The sequence below is a fragment of the Schistocerca serialis genome, chromosome 9, assembly GCF_023864345.2.
Source record: "Schistocerca serialis cubense isolate TAMUIC-IGC-003099 chromosome 9, iqSchSeri2.2, whole genome shotgun sequence".
Lineage (NCBI taxonomy): Eukaryota > Metazoa > Arthropoda > Insecta > Orthoptera > Acrididae > Schistocerca > Schistocerca serialis.
The window spans coordinates 162,832,363-162,857,598 of record NC_064646.1 but is presented as its reverse complement, the minus strand read 5'-3'; the positions used below and the strand labels follow the sequence as shown (position 1 = coordinate 162,857,598).

General features: G+C 40.9%; 1 protein-coding gene across 7 annotated transcripts in view; it reads right to left on the bottom strand.

Moving 5' to 3' along the window:
* Positions 1 to 23,507: 23,507 nt before the first annotated feature.
* Positions 23,508 to 25,236, bottom strand: part of LOC126419233 (serine/arginine repetitive matrix protein 1-like) — a 139,188-nt gene continuing 137,459 nt past the window's right edge. For 6 of the 7 annotated variants that reach the window (XM_050086373.1, XM_050086375.1, XM_050086377.1 and 3 more), the window contains 2 exons: positions 24,492 to 24,608; positions 23,508 to 23,984 (listed from right to left, as the gene is read on the bottom strand). In XM_050086373.1, the coding sequence (XP_049942330.1) occupies positions 23,880 to 23,984; positions 24,492 to 24,608 (222 nt within the window). In that variant the 3' untranslated portion in view covers positions 23,508 to 23,879. The remainder of the gene's footprint in view (positions 23,985 to 24,491; positions 24,609 to 25,236) is intronic. The other variant, XM_050086376.1, reaches the window with a different exon arrangement.

Below are 25,236 nucleotides of genomic sequence, written 5' to 3'. Positions count from 1 at the left end.
TTTTTTCCATTTCCATGAGTGTATTTGACGACAGTTACCGGCCAGTCAGGCACAGAGGAAGTGACTACCTAGGCTGTGGGAAGCCTACAGAGACATCGTGGAAGCGTCTGTAACTGTTATCTGACGAGTGTAATCCGACTACACGCAAAAAAATTACTCACCATGCAAAGGGACTCTCATAATGAATTTAACTGATCAGCCTATCAATCTGACATAAATTACGTGCCGTCGGGCGGGTGGAAGCAAGGCGAGAGTACCACAGATATGATTCAAGAGTTGGAGCGGTAATCACGTGTGGCTGGCCGCTGTGACCGAGCGGTTCTAGGCGCTTCAGTCTGGAACCGCGCGACCGCTATGGTCGCAGGTTAGAATCGTGCCTCGGACATGGATGTTGTGATGTCCTTAGGTTAGTTAGGTTTAAGTAGTTCTAAGTTCTATGGGACTGCTGACCTCAGATGTTAAGTCCCATAGTGCTCAGAGCCATTTTTTGGTAATCAGATGTTTCCGCGTTGTGGCGAGATCTTTTAACAGAATTTCAGTCTCCCATCTATACAGGGACAGATGATCATCGTGATAAAATCAGCTATATTATCTAGAATAAACCTGATATTTACAACTTATCTGTGCTGTTACCTCGAGAGACTTCGTATGTAACGACACATTTGGTTACTTTAAGAGAGTTCTAAATTGACGAGGTGTCGTGTAACATGTTCTTAGCACTCTGTCATGAGCCAAAAATCAGCTTAATATTATAGTCTTGTGATGAAGGACGTGGTAGATATTAGGCTGAGAAGAACGTATTTTTCTACCTGAGGAGAGAATACTTAGAGGAAACGTAGCCTACGCCCTTGTGTTGTACCAGGTTTTCACAAGTAACAGCACTTAAGCGACGTAAAATTGCTTGTATGGTTATGTCTTCCGTCTTCGAAATTAACTAGTATAAAAAGGAGCGATCCACATTTCGGGTGAGGAAATCGAGGGGTATTGGAAAAACAACATCCCCATTCCGGATCTCTTAAACTGAGGACTCTATGTCAGGAGTGGAGCTGCAGCTAGTCCAAGTCAGGCCACATTGTGCCGCCGTCAGAGGCAAGAGCGCTCACAAGAGTGTTGGGCGATCGGAAATTGAGGCTTATGGCTGTCGCGGCTTATGGCTGTCCCGGTGGACTGGCTCCTCAGGCACCCAATACACTCGGTAGACGGCGCTGGACCAGACTGGAGGTGACTGGTCAGTTTTCTTTTCCGTCTTGGGGCACCATGTTCAGGTGAGATAATGAGCACTAAATTAGTAAAAAATATCATACGATTATATTTCCCATGTTTATGTCTGCTAGGATGTGACTCGCAACTAGTAAATGGGTATAAGTGTGTTTCATTCCCAAATGATGTTGCTACAGGTTTTCTGTATCGAGGGTGTTACAAGTACACTGCTTCCTGTGGGTTGCAATCCCACAACTTCCAAGCTGGAAGGTTTTCGCTGCCTGGGCTACCCTCAGGGGAAAAATCGACGCTTTAGAAGCTCCCCCCTGTCGCTGTCTGCTGTGGGACGTCCGCCACCGCCGCCGCCCTCCCGACCTTGTTTCCTCGTTGCTCCGTGTTCTGTCTCTCTCCCTACCTCGCGCTACACTTGTCGCCAAGAGACTGCACAGTCCACCGTGGACACCCCCGCTACCACAATCATTTACACTTTCCCTTCCCCCTCCCCTGCCCTCACCGCCACCTCTCGGAGTGCCTCCTCCAGGCTTCTGCTAAACTTCCCCTCCTCACAAACTCCTCCCATTCTACCTCCTCCCCTACCCTGTATCGCCATCCGATATTACCCCTGCCCCTGCTCATGTTCCTGCCCCCACTACCACCTGTCGTGACGGCTTTCTCCCACTCCCCACTCGCCCTGCTACGACCGCCCCCGTTTCCCCCACCCGTGTCACCATCCACTGCGTCACAGTCGCCACCACAGAGCACCCACCTTCCCATCAAAGCGCCTCCGCTTCGCACGAGGCGCCTGCCTCCTGTCACCTCCCACTCCAACCAATCCCTCTCCCTTCCTCCCAGGCTACGCCCACCAAAAAAGTCCTAAACGCTCGAGTGCCAACCTCCCCTCCATCCACTCTTCCAAGAAACCGCTGCTCACCATTCTTCCTTCCGATCCCCCCACGGACACAACCCTTTCCCCCACATCCCCAGACCCCATCCTGCATACTTTCGTCCTTTCCAACCCTGATCCCAACTTCCCCAATCCTGCACCCTCACACTAGAAATCTGCGAGTATATTCCCAGTGCCCACATTGCTCAGCTCATCCCCTGCAAATACTCTGTCCTTATTAAGTTCCCCTCTCCCTCTTTCCACACTGAACTCCTCTGGAAACTTCCCTGTGTCACCTTTGGCTCACATGCATCTCATATTTTTCATCACCTCCTCCTCTCCCAGTCAGCCTCAACTTCCTCATCGTTCACTGACCCTCATCACCATGATCACAACGCTCAGCCCCCGTAGTCATGAAGGCAGAGATGTTGGCAGAATTGAATTCCCACACTGCCATGGAAATCCAATCAGCCCGACGAATCTCTAATGACCCCGGCCCTAGTTTCATGATTTTTGTGTTCACAGAATCGACCTCCTCACTCGGGGTGCCCTGATTTTCAACCACCACCACCCCATTGGCCCCTCCTGTTTCTCTCCTCAATCCTAGTGCTGTCAATGCTGCCTCCTCTACAATCATCATCACCCAAAACTGCAATCCCCCCTCCACCTGACCCCACTGTAAAGCCTCCTACTTCCTCAAACAGTGTCCTAACCTCGCCTCTCCTCCTTCCTGCAAACACCTGCATCGAATATCATTCCACCTACTCCAAGAAATGCAAGGCCAAGGCCCCTCCCAACAACCCTCAGCTTACCATCCCCATTTGACCCATCGATCAGTCCATCCAACCCAACAATTCCCTTTGCCCACCACCTACAGCCAAACACACCAGCCATTTCCTAACCATTGTCCTCCAGAATATCCAGCCCCACCAACACCCCACACCCTCCAGCAGATTTCCCTTGCTGCCTGTCTCCCAATTGAATGTAGATGTAGATGTAGATGTAGAACACTTATGCCACCCACTCCCACAGCCAGGTCCACTTCACTATTACCTACCTCGACACTCTCGTTTAAGCCTCTCCCCTCCTCCCTTCCCACTCCCCACCCTTGCGAGTCAAACAGCATCATCTCCTATACCTATACATCTGCTCCCTCCCATCCAACAAACACCTCTTCATGCATATCCTGTCCCAGCACCAGGGTGACCCCTTCATCCTTAATGAAACCTTCCTCCAACCTCGTCATGTTGTCCACACCTCTCCCTACCTCCTTCACTGACAGACAATCCCCTTCCCTTAGTGCAAGGTGGGGTGCCTATAGTCGACCTCAAGCATCTCCCTCTCCAACCACAATCCCTGCTCAATGATCCAATCAAACACCTCAACCTCAGTGTCTTTCTTCCCTGTGCCACTATGTCCATCCAGCAGCTCCTCTCCCCTACAAATTCACCTCCCATGTTGCCAAACCTTCTCCATCTATGTGATTGCCGCAGACCTCAACATCCACAGCTGCAACCCTGCAGTGGCACTACCCTCCAAGGTGACTTTGTTTCCCTTCCACAGCACACCCATCACGAAAAAACTCCATCCTCGCTTCCCCCAACTTCCTTGGTCGTATCACCATGGATGTCCTAGACCCCATTGGTAGCGACCACCTCCCAGATCTTTTCATCATCTCATCAGCCCATCACTCACATCTTGTCCCCCCCCCCCCCCCACCCAACTGCCCCTCCAAAGTCCTTCCATGACTACCACTGAGCTGACAAGGATGCCTACCAAGAATTCATGGCCTGACAGGTCGAAAGCCACCCACTTACCTTTCACTACCACACTGACACCACCCATCCCTCGTCCTTCCTCCAGAAGACCATCACTGATGCCATGGAGGCCCACATTCCTACCAAACTTACCCACCGACCCTCATCACCCTACACTTCCTGCAAAGGCCGTCCCCTCCATGAATCCCACAGGATCTGCACCTGTGGCCAGGATACACTCCTCAGCCACTGGCAGTCACAACAACACTTCTGCAACCTCTCAACAGCAAAGAAACACCGGGACTGGCAGCAGACATGTACATGACTCAACACTTCCTTCCTGTTAACTCTTCAAAGTACTGGTCTGCCTTCCACCACCTTACTGGTAGCTACCCCAACCCACATTATCCCCTTCTCCATGATGACCACCTCCTTCCCTGATAACATCAGTAAGGCTAACCACATGCCCACCTCTACAAGGTCTTCTCCATTTCCCAACGATTTTAATTACTCGCTCTTCCCTACAGTCCTTGAATGCTCTGACAACCTCTGTCCAACCACTCGCCCCCAGTTTCCAGTCCTTGGATCAGTATCCCCCCTCAGATTTAAACACTCCCATTACAGCACATGACATCAAACTCATACTCCAATGCAAACAGAACACCACCCCTGTTCAAAATGGTGTCATCTACTGCCACCTCAATGAATCGTCCCCCTTCTTCCTGGCTATCCTTGCTATCTTGTATAATGTCATCCTATCCACCGGCTTTTACCACGATCTGTAAAAGACTTTCCATGTCCTGCTGTTCCCTAGACCCAACAAACACCCCCCCTGACACCTCTTCCTATCATCCCATCTGTCTCATGACTCAACGCCTCCTTCCTGTTAACTCCTCAAAGTACTGGTCTGCCTTCCACCACCTTTCTGGTAGCTACTCCATCCCACATTATCCCCTTCTCCACGATGACCACCCCTTCAGTAGTGTCTTCGAGTCCATCCTCCTGTTAAAGGCGCTGCAGTCTGGAATCGCAAGACCGCTACGGTCGCAGGTTCGAATCCTGCCTCAAGCATGGATGTTTGTGATGTCCTTAGGTTAGTTAGGTTTAACTAGTTCTAAGTTCTAGGGGACTAATGACCTCAGCAGTTGAGTCCCATAGTGCTCAGAGCCATTTTGAGTCCATCCTCTCCCAACGTATTCCACCAGCACCACATTCTTCCCCTTACCCAGTGGATGTACCCCAAGGCTCTGTCCTTTTCCCTCTCCTCTATCTCCTGTATACTGCACATTTGTGAACTGTGGCTGGCTCGAGTCATGCTTGGTTGCAGTCCTGTGGTTTTATTTCTCGTGCGGTTATCGCGATACTGTTGCTGTCCTCTCCATGAGTGGCAGCAACAGCATATATCGATACTGGTACTGCTGGGCTATTTTGGTGTGGCGGATATAGTTTCTGACTGGGCAGTGTGTGACCAGTTGGTTGGTTGGCGTCAAGCATCAAGGAAGTCTCCATCGCACGTATTCTGGCCGGAGCCACTGGCAGAGTGCACGCGCGGTTGGAGAGTGAGGTGCTGCTTGCGAGTGCTACGAAGTTCGTCGATCCTAGACATGAAAGTTGAGTCCTCAATTAATCTACCATCGAGCCTCAACTGTTTACCCTTCTTCGTTTGATACTGGTTGTCGCTTTTAGGTCATTCCTGCGAGCAACAACGTGAGAGTTCTCAAGTCGGCTAAGATTCCAGCTGGCTTCCTATCGAGTTTAACTTAATTTATTCCATGTTATTGAAGTTGACCAGTGGTATCTGCTGCCTTGTGGCCATTAACGTTCCGGTTACCTGCCCTGGTCGTTCACGTAATTTTCCGCAGTGTATTTTCCTCGTCGTGTTGTTGCTGTCCAGTGCGGCCTGTAGTTCGACAGCTGAGGTGTTGTTGGTCATTGTGGGAGCCAATATTCTGTGTGTCATTGTATTGAAATCTTGTGGTCGTTTTGCTGGTTGTGTGGTGCAGAACAGATTTTGTTGAATGGTCGGTCGGCTGTCTGTCCGTTGGGTTGCCTTCAGTTTAAGAAGTCATTGGACAGGCTCGCTGTCTCACCTAAACGGGTGTTAGTGTTACAATCCCAGACCCACCTTTGGAAACTTCTGAGCGCTGTTCCTTGTGTATTACTTAGTAATTTCCCTGTTTGGGTTTTAGTTATTTGGTTGATGTCTGGCCTTCAGCCGAGTATCAATATCTCTTAATTAATGTTCTTGTCTTGTCCTTAAGGTATGAGATTGTTATTCTTCATAGGGGCCTTCAGCCCAATTTTATATGAAATGTTTTAAGATACGGCCTTCTGATTGAAGCTCTTCTTATTGCTTAATATGCGGCCTCCAGCCAAGTTCCATTAAAATTAAATTGCTAAGGCCTTCAGCCTGTTTAGATTGAAGATTTAGAAAATATTCTTGGGTGAAACCTCCAGAAGAACCTTGTATTTCAATTTCTTGCTCAGGCCTTGTGTCTTGGATTTCGAGTGTGGCCTTCAGCCGATCCAAAGTTAATCAAAGGAGATCGATTGAAGTTTTGAGTGTTTTGCATCCTTGTTGTAATACTGTGTGTTGATAAATAATGTTTGTATGTTGAGTGCAACTGACAGCATCTTATTTTGCCCCCTTTCCACGGCCTAATCCATTCTGTCCTGCTAGCTCATGCATTTCAATATGCCCAAACCTCTTGTTCACCTCCTCCAATTTGCTGATAACATGGCTTCCTGGCCCTCTATCCTACCTTTCTATGTTCCCAATGTACTCTTCAAACCCAGCTTGACCACTTTACTGCCTGGTGCAACCGGTGGCTCCTTCACATCAACCCTTCCAAGACCCAGGCAATCATCCATCATAAGTATTACCACCCTCTCATTCTGGCTCCATGATTTTTACATTACCAATTTGTTCGTTCTCTCCACCTTACTCCTACCCTGGCTTCACCCTCAACACTCACCTCACCCAGACACCCCATCTCCTTATTATTCTACACAAAGCCCACAACAGACACTGCCTCCTGAACCTCGTGTTTGCCCAGTTGTGGGGACTGCATCCTTCCACCATCCTTCACACCTACAAATCCTTTATCCATTCCATCCTCTGTTATGCCATTGTCACCTAGATTCCTGCCCCACCCAGATTCTACAAACCCCTCCAAATCATTGAACGCCATGCACTTCATCTCGCTTTCTGTATCTGCCTCCTGTCCTCCACATGCATCCTATATGACCTCATCCCCTTCCCACATCTTCTCCTTTTCCTCAAACACATCCAAACCCTGTACATCATCTGCAGACACAATTCCCACCCCCCTGATGTCTCCTATCCTCTCTAGCCCCAGCCCATTGTATCCCGTTCTCTCTCCATCTCCATGCCCTCCACCTGCTTTACCAAGATACCTTCTGGTGCCTACCCGTCCTACCAACTCTAACCCCACCATCCCCCTCCTGAGGGCATCACCCCTCCTCAGGGCTTCTTCCCCGCCCCCCCTCTTTTTCCCTTTCCTTGAATGGGTTTTTCTTCCCATCTACACCCTCTCCCTTTCCAATGTACCCCTTCCACGTCTCTGCACTCCCTCCTGACTTGCCTTCCCTCTTCCTCTCCCACCCACCCATCTCCTGCCCCTTGGTGTGCTCATCAAACCCCTTTCTTTTCGTCCCAACCCCTCCAGTCCTCCAATGCCTGCTGTCCCCTCCTCTCAGGTCTCCCCCACTTGGCAGGTCCCTCACGGCAGTTTTTACTCTTCATCATGTGTGATCCATCTCGTTCAGTGATTTTAAAGTGTCGTCATTCTGGTGTGTTTTTTATACTGTGGCCAACTTTTATCTTGTGTGTGTGTGACTTCAATGTATTTTACGTGCTACGCATATCGATAACTGTGTTTTTATCTTTATATGGACTTTTTTCACTGTGTCCCACAAAAGCGTATACTTGAACCCCCATTGTCTCCCCTTATTATGTTCCCTTTTTATCACCTTTTATATGAATAATTTCACATTTTTTATTAACTGTAATGCTCCTTGACTGAAGAGCAGCAGATTGTGCCATTTCCACCCCTCCCTTGCCCATATGGGGAATGAAATCACAATAAAGGGGAAAAAAACAAGCACAGTGGGATAGTGGATTGCTGTTCTAATATTATTGTTACCTATCCTTATGTTCCTCCCAGCAGCTATTCGCTTGCAGCTCGACAGGATGCTACTCCCCTGTACTGGTCTGAATACAAGAGATATTAGAGGACATACAGAGGAAATTTTTAGAGCTAGGAATAAACTAAAGTTAAGCAAATATTCTTTCAGTGCTGAAGTATTTTGGACATATAGTGAATGCTGAAGATATTAGATCAGATCCAAGAAAGTAGAGGCAATAGCAAAATGCATAGGCACAAAGAATAAAAAGCAGTTAGTGGTAGGTTTTATAGGAGGTACGTGCTTGGATTTTATACAGTTCGCCCTGCTACATTGGTTTTGCTGAAGCAGAAAACTAAATGGTAGTGGGGTGAACAGAAAAGGAGAATCTATGATAGTATAAAGGGAGACTTGTTAATTTGGCTAAAAAATTGAGTGGTAGGCCTGCAACTACTAACAGGAATTTTGTGCAGTTAAAATGGTTAATTTTGGCTTCTATGTTGCTTTGTGCTTAAACTCAATGAATTTTTAAGTCAGTAGATCCCTAAATGGATTGCATGTAGTAGATCTTAGGCCTAAAAATGTTGAACATCCTTGGGTTAGATGATTGTTATTAGAAAGACAGTGTGGATAACGAATTCCACTTATATTTATTGAGAACCCAAGTCAACTGAGAGTAACATTGAAAGTGTAGCATTAGCCATACTGAACGATCAAGATGAAGATCCAGTTTTCGACAGGTTAGGTGGTCTTCAGAAACAAACAACTGACCAAAAGATTATAACAAACATTGGTTCATCTTTCAAGGCATACTAATTAGAGAAATGATGTGAGAATCCATCAATGTAAGCTGTCATTGTATCCGATAGTACCACGAGGTTTATGGGGATAATTGTAATTGACTCTTTACCAAATGGAAAGGAAGATTTAGAATATGTATTGATAGTTTCAGAATCAGACTATACCAACTGAAAGCTGGTATAAAAAGTACTACCATTTGATACCTACAGAATTACTTCAGGGAATACCAATATATATAAAACCTTGTAGGGAGTGCGCAACAGAGAACATAGGTGGTTTGGTAATGGTTAAAGCCCATGAACATAGCTCCAAACTAAATAAAAAGATGGGGAAATTTTGTGTTGGAACACGTACCATCAGAAACTTTTGATATGAAACAACCAAAAGCAGTCATCTTGGAAAACATTGGAAGAAATTGTAATTGTTTATACAATACATCGCATATTCAAAAGTGTAAACTGATAAAGCTGAATAGAAACGACAATAATAAGTCGGTTCTGATACCCAAAAATGAAGTAAGTGATAAATTTGTGTTCTGGGTAATACCAATATTTTATTTGGGATTGCTGGAATATTTTAAGGTTAACATCAGTAGGACAGGTAAAATCACAAAATGAAAACAACTGTACAGCCGTACTGGATTACACATAAAAGTCAAGATTTAGTTGTGTTAAAAGGGGTTGTAAGGATAATGGTCATCAAAATGAAGAACAAATAAGAGAAGATTGTAAATGTAATGTGAAAATAGAAGTAGGCTACCTCAATAGCTCTGCAAATCTGATACATAGAAGATTTAAACAAAATTTAATGAATATGAATGTCTGTAATATCTGCCGCATAACTTGTTACGGTGGGAAGGAATAGCCCATTAGTCATGGTGAAACTACTTAATGACTAAGACCCACTAAGCAGTAATTAGTGAAGTCAATGAAGTTAGCAAATAAACAATACAATGTTACTGTAGCATCTATGATCCAAATTAAAGGTCATCATAAAAATGTCACCAATAAATTATACTGGTTTAATAAGTGGTGGTAACAGAATAAGAAAAGTCGAACTGATGAAATAGTTAGTAGGTCCTAAGCACTACCAACAGTGATAGTGATTATGAGCTCAGATGGAGAAGAGACATTATGAGCTAAGGACTATGAATATTAGGAAGGGATGTTGCAAAATTGCACATCTACAGGTAGTTCTAGTGACTGCAAGATCACTTTTGGGACCTTACGATCCAGGTGTTGGTCTGATGAAGACGGTCAGAAGCAATGAAGTTAAAGTTTGCAGTAGACTTACAATTTGTGTAGCTGTATCAATCCAAGTATTTAGTAATATAAATAAAACAGAAAGAAACATTCCACATGGGAAAAATATATAAAGTATTTAGTAACAATATCATGTATAGTATATCATATAATTCCAACATTACATAGTAGATAAGAACTGGTCAAGTATATGGGTAACATAGGGTTTGTAGTTTATTGTCTGCCTATTAGGAGAATAAAGAGAATGATAACTTATTAAATATGGTAGATAAATGTTATCAAAGGTATTAAAAATGGACAAATAGAAGATTGTTGTTGTTGTGGTCTTCAGTCCTGAGACTGGTTTGCTGCAGCTCTCCATGCTACTCTGTCCTGTGCAAGCTTCTTCATCTCCCAGTACCTACTGCAGCCTACATCCTTCTGAATCTGCTTAGTGTATTCATCTCTTGGTCTCCCTCTACGATTTTTACCCTCCACACTGCCCTCCAGTACTAAATTGGTGATCCCTTGATGCCTCAGAACATGTCCTACCAACCAATCTCTTCTTCTGGTCAAGTTGTGCCACAAACTCCTCTTCTCCCCAATTCTATTCTTTAGCAGAGATAGTAATCTACATGCCATAGCACTATTCTGTATCCGAGCAAGATTCTCACATCAAAATAACGAAAAGAAAACTGAAAAATGTTGATCAGTAGACAGTTGACACTTGTGTATCACAGGGATCTTCCAAATAACTCTTAAGGCTGAGATTCAAGGCAGTATGACTTACCTGAAAAAACTTGAAGAACAGGATTTCATTCATTGTAAAGTGTGAGTAGTATAGTGAGTAAGTTAGTTTGTCTGTCACGATGTATGGACCATGTGAAGAATAACTGAAGCATTATAATGTAAAAGGGATAGATATCATTAACTCTGACAAAAGGAGTAAATTAAGGACACTAATTTTTCTTTAAGAGAGAGTCATATGGGAATAATTTCCTGAGTTAATTATGAGATATGAAGGGTTTTTACAGTTTTTAATAGAGCAAGTAGGTCATTTTAGATAATATTTGCTGAACCATACATTGTGGAGCTGTAGAAGTTATGAAGTGCTTCAGCTGGGAAATTGATTCATTAAGAGTTTTGCCGCTTCAGCAGTGAATGTTACAGTGCCCTGTTATTTTCCTTTCATAATAAATAATTATCAGTGTTAATACGTGTAACGTACTTTAGGTATACTGCAAATTGTGTAATTTTTTCTTTGTTTCATGGTCTGCACAGCGACTTGGCGGAGGTAGAGAGATCTTCAGGCACCTGAAGAGAAGTATACTGGCAGGTTGTGGCCATGCCAACAGCCTGATTGTGCGAGAAGTTCCCTTCAGCCTAGTCAAGACTCCATTGCGTATCCTTATTGTCACGAGAAAAATGAAGAACATGTAGTGTGCTATTAAATCTTTGTATTAGTTCTGAATTAGCCACGCTTGTTCACACACGAACATTACGTTGTTGAATGTAGTAGTGGTAGTATGTACACTGCTTTAAGCTATAAAAAATGTTCAAAATATTGAAGAGAATATAAACGTGTTTTTGTGATGAATTATTTTGTAAATACTTGTTTGAAGATACTTGGAATGCTGTGTTATGGAAAGCTCATTCCATGAAATGATTTTATTGTTTCAAATGTGAAAATCTACTATGATGCTACAAGGAAGTAATTAGTTTATCTTTGGTTTGAGAAATACGAAGACTCATCAGTTTTAACTGTGAATAATCACAGAGGATGGGATGAAGATAGTCACTATCTGTAGAAAGTGATTATAGAGTGCTATTGAATTTGTAATAGTTTGCATTTAATCTATACTAACAATAGATCTATAAAACAGTTGTTCCCCTCTGTTTGATGACACCTCCAAAACTACTAGATGAATTTTAATGGTGTTCTCACAGGTAAGCTGAATGTAGCTTCAGGCACTGTACAGGCTTTAGTTCATCAAAATCTGATCATGAATAAAATGATATAGTGATAAAGTTTTATCTACACTAATATTATAAATGCAGAAGTAACTCTATCCATTACATTTTCACAACTAACCCACAGAAGTGATTTCGATGAAATTTGGTGTGGAGATAGCTTGAAACCTGAGCACGCCTAGAGGTTACTTTAGAAAGTGTGGAGTATAAGGCACTAACTGATTTGAAGAATATTATGTGAATTAGTGAAAAATATTTACTCATTGAAAAAGCTATTTCCTCTTTGAAACAATGGAAAATCCAGGATGTAATGTAACAATATTATGAAAAGGGTAGTTGCTACTCCCCATATAGAGGAGATGCTGAGTTGCAGATGGGCACAACAAAAAGACTGTCACAAAATAAGCTTTCGGCGAACAATGCCTTTGTCAAAAATAGGTGACACACACACACACACACACACACGCACACACGCACGCACGCACGCAAAACCACAATGTCTGGCGGCTCAAAGCAGACTCACTCACTCTTTGACTTTTTAATTAAGATAGCATATTTGTGCAAATCCTTTTATTGGTTGATATGTGCTGCTCGGCCCGATTCAAAGCAACGAATACAGTGCTTATATGATCTGCAATGTATCAGGACACGAGGGAATGAATGATATTAGCCGCCTGTGGGCACTGATTTAAATCAATGGAGAAAGTTGAAAATTTGTGTCAGAATGGGGTTCAAACCCAGGTCTCCTGCATACTAGGCAGATGTGCTGACCACTGCTCCATACAGACACAGTGGTCATCACAACCACATTGACTACCACAGCACGCCCATCAACACCACGTTTTGCCGCACCATCCTAACAGATATATTCATCATACATCCCACACTGATTTCTGTGGTTATTTCATGCAGTGTTGCTTGTCTGTTAGCACTGACAGCACTACGCAAACGCTCTTGCTCTTGTTGGTTAAGTGAAGGCTGTCGTCCAATGCACTGTTTGTGGCAAGAGTTAATGCCAAAGTTTGGTATTGTCAGCACCTGCTTGACACTGTGGATCACAGAATATTGAATTCCCTTACAATTTCCCAAATAGAGTATTCAGTGCCTAGCCCCAACTACCATTCTGCTTTCAAAGTCAGTTAATTCCCATCGTGCGGCCATGATCACCTGGATACAAATGAGAGCTCCACCAAAGTGCTGCCCTTTTATAAGTCGTATACATGATACAACTCCCATCTATGTGTGTCCCCAAGATTTTGTCACCTGAGTATAAATTATGTGAGAGGTCCCAAGCAAAGACCATTGTGCACCAAGAGTGGTGCATTGCCATAACAAAGTATATGTTCCATGAGTCCTGCAGACAATATTTTGCTGCACTATGAACAACAGGAGCAACAAAGCACGGGAGAGAAATGGTGCAGTGACTGGAATTTTCTCTGAAATTGAAGTAAGTAGGACAGTACAGTTCTTGTGGTCAAAACAATTAAATTTCACACATATTCAATGTGAAATTCTAATGGTAAATGGATCAAATATATTGTTGCACAAAGTCATAATAAAACAGTGCCAGCAATTAGACCTAGGCTCTACAGATGTCTGTGATGCTGATCGGGAGGCAGGCCATCGATATCAACTGCAGACAACAATGTTCAGGCAGTCGAGAAAAAGAGTCGTAGTAGTCACAGATTTTCCGACAAGAGAGAAATTCACACAGCAGTTCTTGAATGGCTCCTTGACCAAAGAACTGAAGTCCCCCTGCATGAAAATTTTTTTGACTGGATTTTCAGAAATAATAATTAAACAACAATTTGTTGTACTTACGTAAATACATTTATGTATGTCAGTCGTCAGTTTATAAATAAAAGGAAGATCTAAATATACATCATTACTAAGATAGAAAGACCTATCTGAGCCCTGATGTAGCATATATGTTACATGTGCTACATTTTAGTGAATCACAATTTTGCCCCAGATTAACTCGCTGATCACCAATATAAACTTTATACATTCACAAAATGTAATCTCAGGACTGAGGATGACATGTAACCAAAAACTGCAACATCCACGAATATGTTATAAGACAAACAGGGAAGTTCCATATCTAATCAGTAAGGACATAAACTTTTAGAACTCTAATGCCTAGTCAGTAAGAACATCACCTTATTTACAAATAGCACAGGTGCAGCTCATAATTAAACGCTCTGAGGAAGATATGCCCCAAAATATACATTAAACAAATTCTCAGTAACTTACTACAGAATTTAAACGTAATGTAATTCGGTCAGCCAAAGGTTTGTTTACAAGCTACAGAATTGTTATCAACGGAATTCTACAAAGAAAATCGGTGAGTAACGCATATACAAACAAAATAAACACCGGCATTAGGGAACAGTGCGACGAACTTGGTGTTGTGTTTGTTGACCCAAATAAATTTCTCGACGACAAATGTCTGGGTAGGGATGGCCTGCACCTAAACAGACTAGCTGCAATGACTTTCAGTAAAATGCTCCTGGATTTATGTAAAATTATAAAAAATAAGGGAAACTAATACGGTCTGCAGGGGGTGACTATTCAAGAATAACATATGCAAACAAAAAACGTGAGTGTAATCGTAATAAGGAAGCAGTTGAACCAAAACAGAACGACATTAAAACGAAAAAAAGTGGGAATGCAAATAGCGGTGGAAAAAATTACTTAACAGTTGTTCACCAAAATATATGTTCCCTAGCAAATAAGACCCAACAGCTAGAAGTGGAGCTGGAGTCTACAGAGTGCTCAGTTGTTTGTTTCACTGAGCATTGGTGCAATGAGGCTGAAATTAATCAGTTAGTCTTGCAGTCTTATAATTTAGCGTGTGCATACTGTAGGACTTCTATGAAGTGTGGAGGGTGTTGTATTTATGTAAAACAAAATTATCAGTATAAGACCAGAAGCAATTTATGTGTAATCAGTGAAGAGCAACATTTTGAACTGGCAGCAGTTGAAATCAGGGACCAATACAGGTGTAGGAATTTGATTATCTTATGTATATACAGATCTCCTAGTGGAGACTTCAATATCTTTTTCTCCAAACTTAATCATGTTCTTGACAAGATATCCACTCCAAAGAACCACTTCTCATATGTGGAGACCTAAATGTGGATAAACTGAATCCTGATTCTACATGGGACTCATTACAAAGTCTTGCTCAAAGTTTCAATTTAGTTCCAATGGTTAACAGTGCAACCAGAATAACAAAATACTCAAAGACAGCTGTTGATCAGGTATTAACAGATTTAGGCAAAGAAAACTGTGAGGTGGTGGTAGCAGAGCTAGGATTATCTGATCACTCAGCTCAAATCATTAATATAAAAGTGGCTCCAGAAGAAACAAAGAAAATGCATATTTACAGACGATTTTTTTCTAAAAAAAATAGACATGAGTTTGCCAAACAGATAGCAGGACAAACATGGGACTCAGTATACTCAGAGGTAGATGCAAATGAAAAATTCAAAAATTTCATGACATTGTTTAAATTAAATTTTGAAGAAACATTTCCTAAAGTATTATGTCCATTACCAACAGCAGGAAAAAGCAAGTGGGTCACAAAAGGAATCAAAAAATCATCTGAAACACTAAAGTACCTGAGCTCCATTAAACACAGCCAAACTAATCCTGCTTTCTCACTCTTTTATAAAAGATATAGGAAAACATATAGGAAAATATTGTTTGCAGCAAAGAGAGCTCATAACTCCAAAATAGTGCACTCTGCTGAAAACAAAAATAAGGCAGTATGGAAGATTGTGAAGCAGGAAACTGGTACCAGGAAAATGAATCTGTCAAACTTGAAAATCAAAGAGGAAGGGACTTTAATAAAAGACCCAATATATTTGGCAAACTATATAAATGATTATTTTAGTAGCATAGGAATAAAATTACAGGAAAATTTTCTAACAGCCCCTCAGGTCAAAAAGCCAAATAATGGTGTATCACACTCAATGGTGTTATTCCCTACAACACAGGAAGAAGTCTATAAAGCAGTCAGCAAACTGAAAAACAAAAACTCAGCTGGTCTGGATGAAGTCCCCATTTTTATAATTAAGGACTGTATCAAGAGCCTACTTCCACTTTTAGTTGATATTATAAATCAATCTTTCAAGCAGGGCTACTTTCCAGACTATTTAAAATATGCGAAATTACTACCTCTCTTCAAAAAAAGGTGATGCAGGAATAATTGAAAATTATAGGCCAATTTCTCTACTATCATGCTTTGCAAAAATATTAGAAACTATTATGAAAGATAGGCTAATCAATTATTTAAATAAATACAACTTAATGTCTGTTGACCAGTTTGGATTTCGATCAGGGAAAAGCACAGAATCAGCAACAGCACACCTCACAAAACACATTCTAGAAGCATTAGATAAAGGGAACTACACAACAGGTATATTTCTTGATCTAACTAAAGCGTTTGATACAGTAGACCACAACATATTGTTAAATAAGTTAGATGAACTTGGAATTAGGGGACTTGTGAAAAAGTGGTTCCAGTCATATCTAAAAAATAGAAGACAGATAACTGAAATCTCACATATTTCAAGTTGCTCAAACTATATTGTAAAGTATACTTCAGACCCAAATTATGTAAATATAGGTGTCCCACAGGGTAGTGTCCTTGGCCCAGTACTATTCCTCATTTACATAAACGACTTCCCACAGAGCATCAAGCATGGACAAACAATATTGTTTGCAGATGACTCAAATGTTCTAATCAGTGACAAATCACCAGATGCACTAAAAGAAAAAGCCGAACAAACACTAAACAGTGTACGTGAGTGGGCATCCAATAATAAGCTAACACTAAATCTTAAAAAAACAAATGCTGTTAACTTCTATGTCTGCAAAAAACCACACTTTAACAACTTTAAGTTAAACAATGAAACTATAGAATGTGTAGACTACACAAAATTTCTTGGTATGCATGTTGACAGTCAGTTAAAGTGGGAAGAACACATTAAAATACTTAGTAACAGAATCGCTACAGCATGCTATGCTCTGAGAATTCTGACTGCAGCTTGTGATACTACATGTGTCAGATCTGTATATTTTTCTTATATCCACTCTGTTATTACCTATGGAATAATATTTTGGGGAGTCAACAGTAAAAATATTCAAATAGTTTTCAAATTACAAAAAAGAGCAATTCGTATAATAACCAAGAGTGGCAGTAGGGCTCACTGCCTTGAACATTTCCAAAAGCTGGAAATCCTAACTGTCCCCTGTGAATACATTTTTCAAAGTGTTATGTATGTAAAAAAAAATATTGACTGCTATATGAAAAATTCATTAGTACACAGCTATGAAACTAGAAACCAATTCAATCTGCATCTAGAGAGGAAAAATAAAGTTAAAACTCAGCAGAGCTTGTTGTACAATGCTGTTAAATTATATAATATATTACCCCAAAAAATAAGAGATATTGACACAATCGGACAGTTCAAAACAAAATTTTTTTTATTAAATAAAAGTTATTACGCAGTAACAGACTATCTGAATTAAAACATGTAGTGTAATTAAAGTAGCCTGCATTGTAATACATGAGGAAATAATTATGATATGTAATCAAAAATTGTACAGTACTATAAGAAAATTACAAATTGCACAAGGATATAAAACTAATTTAAGATACTTCAAAAATGTGTGTAAATACTAATTTTATGTGTATAATTGTAGGTATATTGTATTGTATATGATTTTGCTGACGAAATCCACACAATGTAAATTGTTACATGGATTAATAAAGAAATCAATCAATCAATCAATCAATCATTTTGCCTATTTCCCACAACGATTTAACTAATGGCAACATTCTTGGTACTGTTGCTATGTGATATCAAGCTATATTTTTTCAAACAGGTAGTAGCTAGTCTTAAGACTGCACCTTGAAATGCTCCTTAGCTGTATGTAGCATAGGTCTGGGGGATGTGTCTTTATCGAGTACATATCTTATGCATGTCCTGAAGGTTCTGGTGTTTTAGCCTAAGGGTGTCTTACCAACCTGCACACAATTTTCATGTTCCACTGTTTACAACGAAAGAGAATGAACAGAGTTGATGGAACTTGCTGTCGAATCCCCATCTCTGTATGTTTCTATTATGCTTAGTTGTGTCATTAATCGACATTTAGTATTATTGTGTTTTATAGTTATAGTGTTTTAGACAGTTTTTTTTTCTGCCATTGGCTATTTTATCCACCACTGGAATAAGTTTGTAAACGTCTCACCAGAGTCCACTGGAGTACAATAACACAAAAATTACCACCTAATGAGAGTTTCATGAATGATTAAAGGGTATAGCACATAAAATATACCCTGTGAGCAAAATACGTCCTGTTACTTTACTTTCCTTGTTTTCTGACTTGAGGGTAACATGTGTTATTAGCAAGTTCTTTTCGCGAGTTTCATGTTTTTACAAATAACAGCAGCATGCCAAAAGTTCAAAAACAACACAATACAAATTCAGAGTGCAATGTGTTGGGTAAAATTTTGGAACATGTGGTCAGGATTAAGGTAAAGGAACATGGTGCGTGCAGAACCTATGTAAATGTGAATCACAAACAAACAGTGTGTAAATCCGGGCAAGAGTATACACGTAATTTTAACAGAGCATTGTACAATGCAGCTGAATGCAAGGGCACCCATACCCGCAGCAAGGGAGGGGGTGAGATGGGCTGCTTGCCCCATCCTAGCTCTCAGTGAAAGGAAATTTATACTGTAGTCAGGGGTTTTTCTTTCAAGTTCTCATTACGCAGGTTTATAACAGGGTCAGAACTGGAACTTTTTTTTATGGGTACTTAATGTCACCAGTCATCTTCAAAATTATGAAAAATACTCCATACCCCCAAGTCTAGCCCCTCCATACAAATTATCATATGAGTGATATTAGCTGAATTTTTGTGTGTGCTTTCTCACATAAAATGCTGCACAATCTCCATGACATCATGGCAACATCACTGTTTTGTTACATGAATTCATAAACGTTGTGGTTTGAGCACACTAAACATTTGAAGTTTAGAAGTGAAAATACCGAAAACATTACTCAATATAATGGAAGGAAACATTCCACGTGGGAAAAATTATATATAAAAACAAAGATGAGGTGACTTACCGAACAAAAGCGCTGGCAGGTCGATAGACACACAAACAAACACAAACACACACACAAAATTCAAGCTTTCGCAACAAACTGTTGCCTCATCAGGAAAGAGGGAAGGAGAGGGGAAGACGAAAGAAAGTGGGTTTTAAGGGAGAGGGTAAGGAGTCATTCCAATCCCGGGAGCGGAAAGACTTACCTTAGGGGGAAAAAAGGACAGGTATACACTCGCACACACGCACATATCCATCCACACATACAGACACAAGCAGACATATTTAAAGACAAAGAGTTTGGGCAGAGATGTCAGTCGAGGCAGAAGTGTAGAGGCAAAGAAGTTGTTGAAAGACAGGTGAGGTATGAGTGGCAGCAACTTGAAATTAGCGGAGATTGAGCCCTGGCGGATGACGAGAAGAGAGGATATACTGAAGCGAAAGCTTGAATTTTGTGTGTGTGTTTGTGTTTGTTTGTGTGTCTATCGACCTGCCAGCGCTTTTGTTCGGTAAGTCACCTCATCTTTGTTTTTATATAGAAAACATTACTCATGCGTAGAAGCTGACACACACACACATTAAATACACTGAAGCATCAAACTAACTACAGTAGGCATGTGTATTCAAATACAGAGAGATGTAAACAGGCAGAATATGGTGCTGAGGTCGGCGATCCCATTATAAGACAGTAAGTGTCTGGTGCAGCTGTTATATCAGTTACTGCTGCTACAATGGCAGGTTATCAAGATTGAAGTGAGTTTCAATTTGGTGTTATAGTTGCCGCACAAACAATGCAACACATCATCTCCGAGGTAGTGATGAAGAGAGAATTTTTCCGTATGACCATTTCACGATTGTACCCTGAATATCAGGAACCTGGTAAAACATTAAATCTCCGGCACTGCTGTGGCTGAAAAAAAAAAAAAGATCCTGCTTGAATGGGACCAACGATAACTGACGAGAATCATTCAACATGACAGAATTGCTGCAGAATTCAATGCTGGGCCGTCAACCAGTGTCAGGGCATGAATCATTCAATGAAATGTCATCTATATGGGTTTCCAGAGCCGATTTCCCACTCATGTACTCTTGACGAATGCACAGCACAAAGCTTTGTGCTCCACCTGGGCCTGTCAATACTGACATTGGACTGTTAATGACTGGAAATATGTTACCTGGTGGGACGGGTCTCATTTCAAATTGTATCGAGCAAATGGACTTGTATGGTTATGGAGACAATGTCATGAATACATGAACTCTGCACGTCAGCAGGGGCTTGTTCAAGCTGGTAGAGGCTCTGTAATGGAATTGGGTGTGGGCAATTGAAATGATATGGGACCCCTGATATGTCTAGATACAACTCTTACAGGTGACGTGCATAGGCATCCTGTCTGATTACCTGCATCCATTCATGTCCATTGTGCATCCCGACGGACTTGGGAAATTCTGGCAGGACAATGCGACACCCCATACATCCAGGATTGCTACATACTGGCTCCAGGAACACTTCGAGCTCAAACACTTTCGCTGGTCATCAGACTCCCCAGAGATGAACATTACTGAGCGTATCTTGGATACCATGCAACATGCTGTTCAGAAGAGATCTCCACCTCCTCGTACTTTAACAAATTTATTGACAGCCCTGCAGGATTCATGGTGTCAATTCCCTTCGCCACTACTTCAGACAGAAATCTTGGTTGTGGTGACAGACTGATCTCTAGCGTAGCTCATGGTCTAGGTTAGTTCTGATCGATGAATGTTGCATCCTTCCCCAGTATGGAAACCACAAGCTGCTCCTGTAGTAGTGTAATATAAATTTATTGTAGCATTTTCACAAGATGAAATTATTGTTATTTTATCATTCTCACTTTCCTGTAAAATTCTAAGATCATTCTTTCCATTCCGTAGTGGAATTTTAAGAACATGTGAAAAATAAAATTCAAAACAATGAAGAGGCAGTGACGAAGAAAGCAATCTTGCAGTTTGTGGGTCCATGTTCCCTGGCATGTTGATGAGACTGAATGAACTCACTCCTTAGAGAGAGAGAGAGAGAGAGAGAGAGAGAGAGAGAGAGAGAGAGAGAGAGAGAGAGAGCACACAACATATTACAGAACATACTGACACTATTAAATTAATAAGGAAGTCCCATAACCTAACAGAAAACATCATGGTGAATTTTTAAAAATGGCTGGATGCAAATCAACTAAATTTTATTTTGTAATTCCATGCCTCTATCAACCAAACTACACTGAACCAAACGACATAAAACCATATCTCAGAGATGCTGAATTGCAGATACTGTCATGAATAAGCTTTCGGCCTGCAAGGCCTTTGTCAGAAATACACACACACACACACACACACACACACACACACACACAAAATTTTTTATGAAGGCCTTGCTGGCCGAAAGCTTATTTGTGAGAATATTTTTGTTGCGCCTATCTGCAACTCAGCATCTCCACTGTGCTGACAAGGGAACCTCCCCATTGCAACCCCCTCAGATTTAGTTATAAGTTGCCACAGTGGATAGGCCTTGAAAAACTGAACACAGATCAATCGAGAAAACAGGAAGAAGTTGTGTGGAACTATGAAAAAATAAGCAAAATATACAAACTGAGTAGTCCATGCGCAACATAGGCAATATCAAGGATAAGGTGAGCTAGGGAGCGCCGTGGTCCCGTGAGCAGCTGCAGAACGAGAGGTTTTTGGTTTAACTCTTTCCTCGAATGAAAATTTTAGTTTTTTATTTTCAGACCTGTCCGTCCGTCCGTCCAATGCGAGGTAACTGCGCTGTAGAATGGGGACACTACACCTAAACAAACATCGAAACACATGACGTCAGTCGACTACAGCGCACGGAAGAGAGGGAATTCCTGCTAACGAGGCTCCCTGGCCGGCTGGCTGGCAGTTTGGACGAGAGTGCATTAAATACGTGAGATGTATTCCGTGGGCAATATGAATCCAGCAAATATAGCTCGCGACTTCAATAACAAGGTTCCCATCGCAAAACACAGACAATAAACTTATTACAGTGAACAGAGACGTCTATGAACGAATGGACAGATCTTAACTTTGCGAAAATGAAGAAAATTAACTTTTCACTCGAGGGAAGATTTGAACCATGAACCTCTCGCTCCGCAGCCGCTCATGCTAACCACAGGACCACGGCGCTCCTTGGCTCACATAGTCCTTTATGTTACCTATGATGCGCATGGACTATTCAGTTTGTATATTTTGCTTATTTTTTCATAGTTCCACACAACTTCTTCCTGTTTTCTCAATTGATCTGTGTTCAGTTTTTCAAGGCCTATCCACTGTGCCAACATATAACTAAATCTGAGGGGGATGCGATGGGGAGGTTCCCTTGTGAGTAGAAACTTCCCTTTTTGTATTGCTGTTACATTCCATCCTGGATTTTCCACTGTTTGATACAACTGTATCTTTTAGGTTACGATCTCCTGAAGGCCGGAATTGCCAGTATATTATTAACTTTCATTTAACTATCACAAATCTTACCAGGAACAACAAACTTTTGGTGAATTCCCAATATGTTGTTCTTGCCTTGAATTGGCATCATTTTGCAACCTTTCAGTTGTAATACAAAAACAAATATAAGAATTCTTTAACCAACATTATGTAGTTTCCTGTCATTTTATTACAACAAATTATACCAATAAAGATATATTTGTGCACCATGTTCTTTACATTCATTCTTGATCCCAAATCGTAGATTTGAAAAGCTACTGGTTTCCTCTGTAAGTTAATTTTAACTTTGCACTCAAATTCAAATTTTGATATATCTGCTGTTCCATATTACTGAACATTTTCTCAATCATTTCATAAGTACGTTGGGAGGGGAGGCAATCAGTTTTTTTTTTTTTTTTTTTTTTTTTTTTTTTTTTTTTTTTTTTTTTTCCTTCCAGGTGCCCAGTGCTGCACTACTACAGTGTACAGTGTGACCATCTGAAAACTGTGTGTAGTATTATGTTAATGACTTTCATGAAAGCAGCAATATTTTCAATTAGAGCTGTTTAAAGTAAGAGATGATTAAAATACGATTTACAATAACTGTCATATGCGATTAGAGGAATACAAATCGAACAAATTTGAGCAATTATGGTAACAATAACCACAACAGAGATTATTAATATGTAGGGAGATAGAAAACATCAGTGAGAAGTGAGAATGACAGCAACAATGATGATGATAAACTTTAGGATGGATGCACAATAGCTTTGCCTTTAATACTGTTAAGTGTAATTACCATTGCAAAAAAGACTTACTGAAACATATTCATGTTGAGGGCCCACAATTTTATGAAGATTCTTCAGATTAACAGAGTACCACAATGATAATCAAGTGACAAAAGAAAAAAGAACATCAAGTTTATTTTTCTCTTTAAATATTTATGTGAAAAATCATCATACATTTTCAACAGTACTCAGTCACCTTTAATGAGCACACATTTCTAACAATTACAAAATGAGACCTTACTATACATTAAAATGTTTCTTCTGTGGCACAGTTTGTGAAAAAATGTTACATTGGACCACAACGATTAGATCACATTCCAACACTTTTCCAAGTTCACGGTGCACTGAACACATTTGCTACATTCACACTGACCAGCGAGCTCGTGTGGGGGGAAAATGAAGAATGCTATTCATCTGTCAGTCTGAACATGTAGCTTGAATCAACTAATAAGGAACATCGTCTTCTATACAGCTGCACATATGCAGTCAGTCATCAGCATTTCACTTGCTATTGTCGTCCTCACTTCTCTTCATTGATTTTAATGCACGTTCTCTCAAACGTCTTTCAAGTTCCTCTGTGTTTTCTGCAACACTTGAGTCACTGTCCTGGAACAAGAAAAGCTGCTGAGGCACAGCGAACAGCTTCGACAATATACAAATTCTTTGAATGTAACAACATAGTGAACACACTTTGATGCCACTCTGAAGTAACATAGTATCTAGCACATCATTACTACCTTAAAATTCAACAAAAAAGTAGTTGTCCCACCATCTTTGTTTCGTAAAAAAAGGATGCTAAAGGAATAGCGTTTTGTAATCAGAAAAGTGAGGCAAAATCAGAATGTTAAATTGGAATATGTCAATCGACTCATTAAATTAATTTTTAATGGCATGAAGGAAAAGTTGTTTCAGTACAATTTGACTAGTTCCATAGCTCTCCTTTATGATGGAAACCATGTGTGAATGATTAAAAAATCTTTACTTATTTCTTTCAATGTGCAATTCGAGTACTGCAGCTCAATCATTTTCCAAGAAAAACGAAATTTCGTGTAACTTTATCATGCTACATATATTTAGGGTGTGCCGATCACGACTTTCGGATGAAGTACTCACGGCATCACTTTCCTCCATCTTGCGTTTCTTGTGCTTCTTGTGTTTTTTGTGTTTCTTATGCTTTTTGTGCTTCTTGTCTTTCTTCTTCTTCTTCCCCTCCACTTCAATGTCACTATTCTGTTGACACGAAACAGCCACATCATAAACACTATTGTCGTATAAGTCATCTCCAAAAAGACATAAAAAGCAGAACAATATTGTAAAAAATACACACACAAAAAATTAATTTTTAAATGATAATGGTAAATGACAAATGAAAACAGTAGCATTAATAAATTAGCCAACCTAAATTTTCAAAATATCCCACACCCAGAAGGGCCAATCTCATGAATAATACCTAGTTTAATAAGCCATGGTAGCAAAATGCTAACACGAATTCTTTACAGATGAATGGAAAAACTGGTAGAAGCTGACCTCGGGGAAGATCAGTTTGGATTCCGTAGAAATGTTGGGACACGTGAGGCAATACTGACCCTACGACTTATCTTAGAAGAAGATTAAGGAAATGCAAACCTACGTTTCTAGCATTTGTAGACTTAGAGAAAGCTTTTGACAATGTTGGCTGGAGTACTCTCTTTCAAATTCTGAAGGTGGCAGGGGTAAAATACAGGGAGCGAAAGGCTATTTACAATTTGTACAGAAACCTGATGGCAGTTATAAGAGTCGAGGGGCATGAAAGGGAAGCAGTGGTTGGGAAGGGAGTGAGACAAGGTTGTAGCCTCTCCCCAATGTTATTCAATCTGCA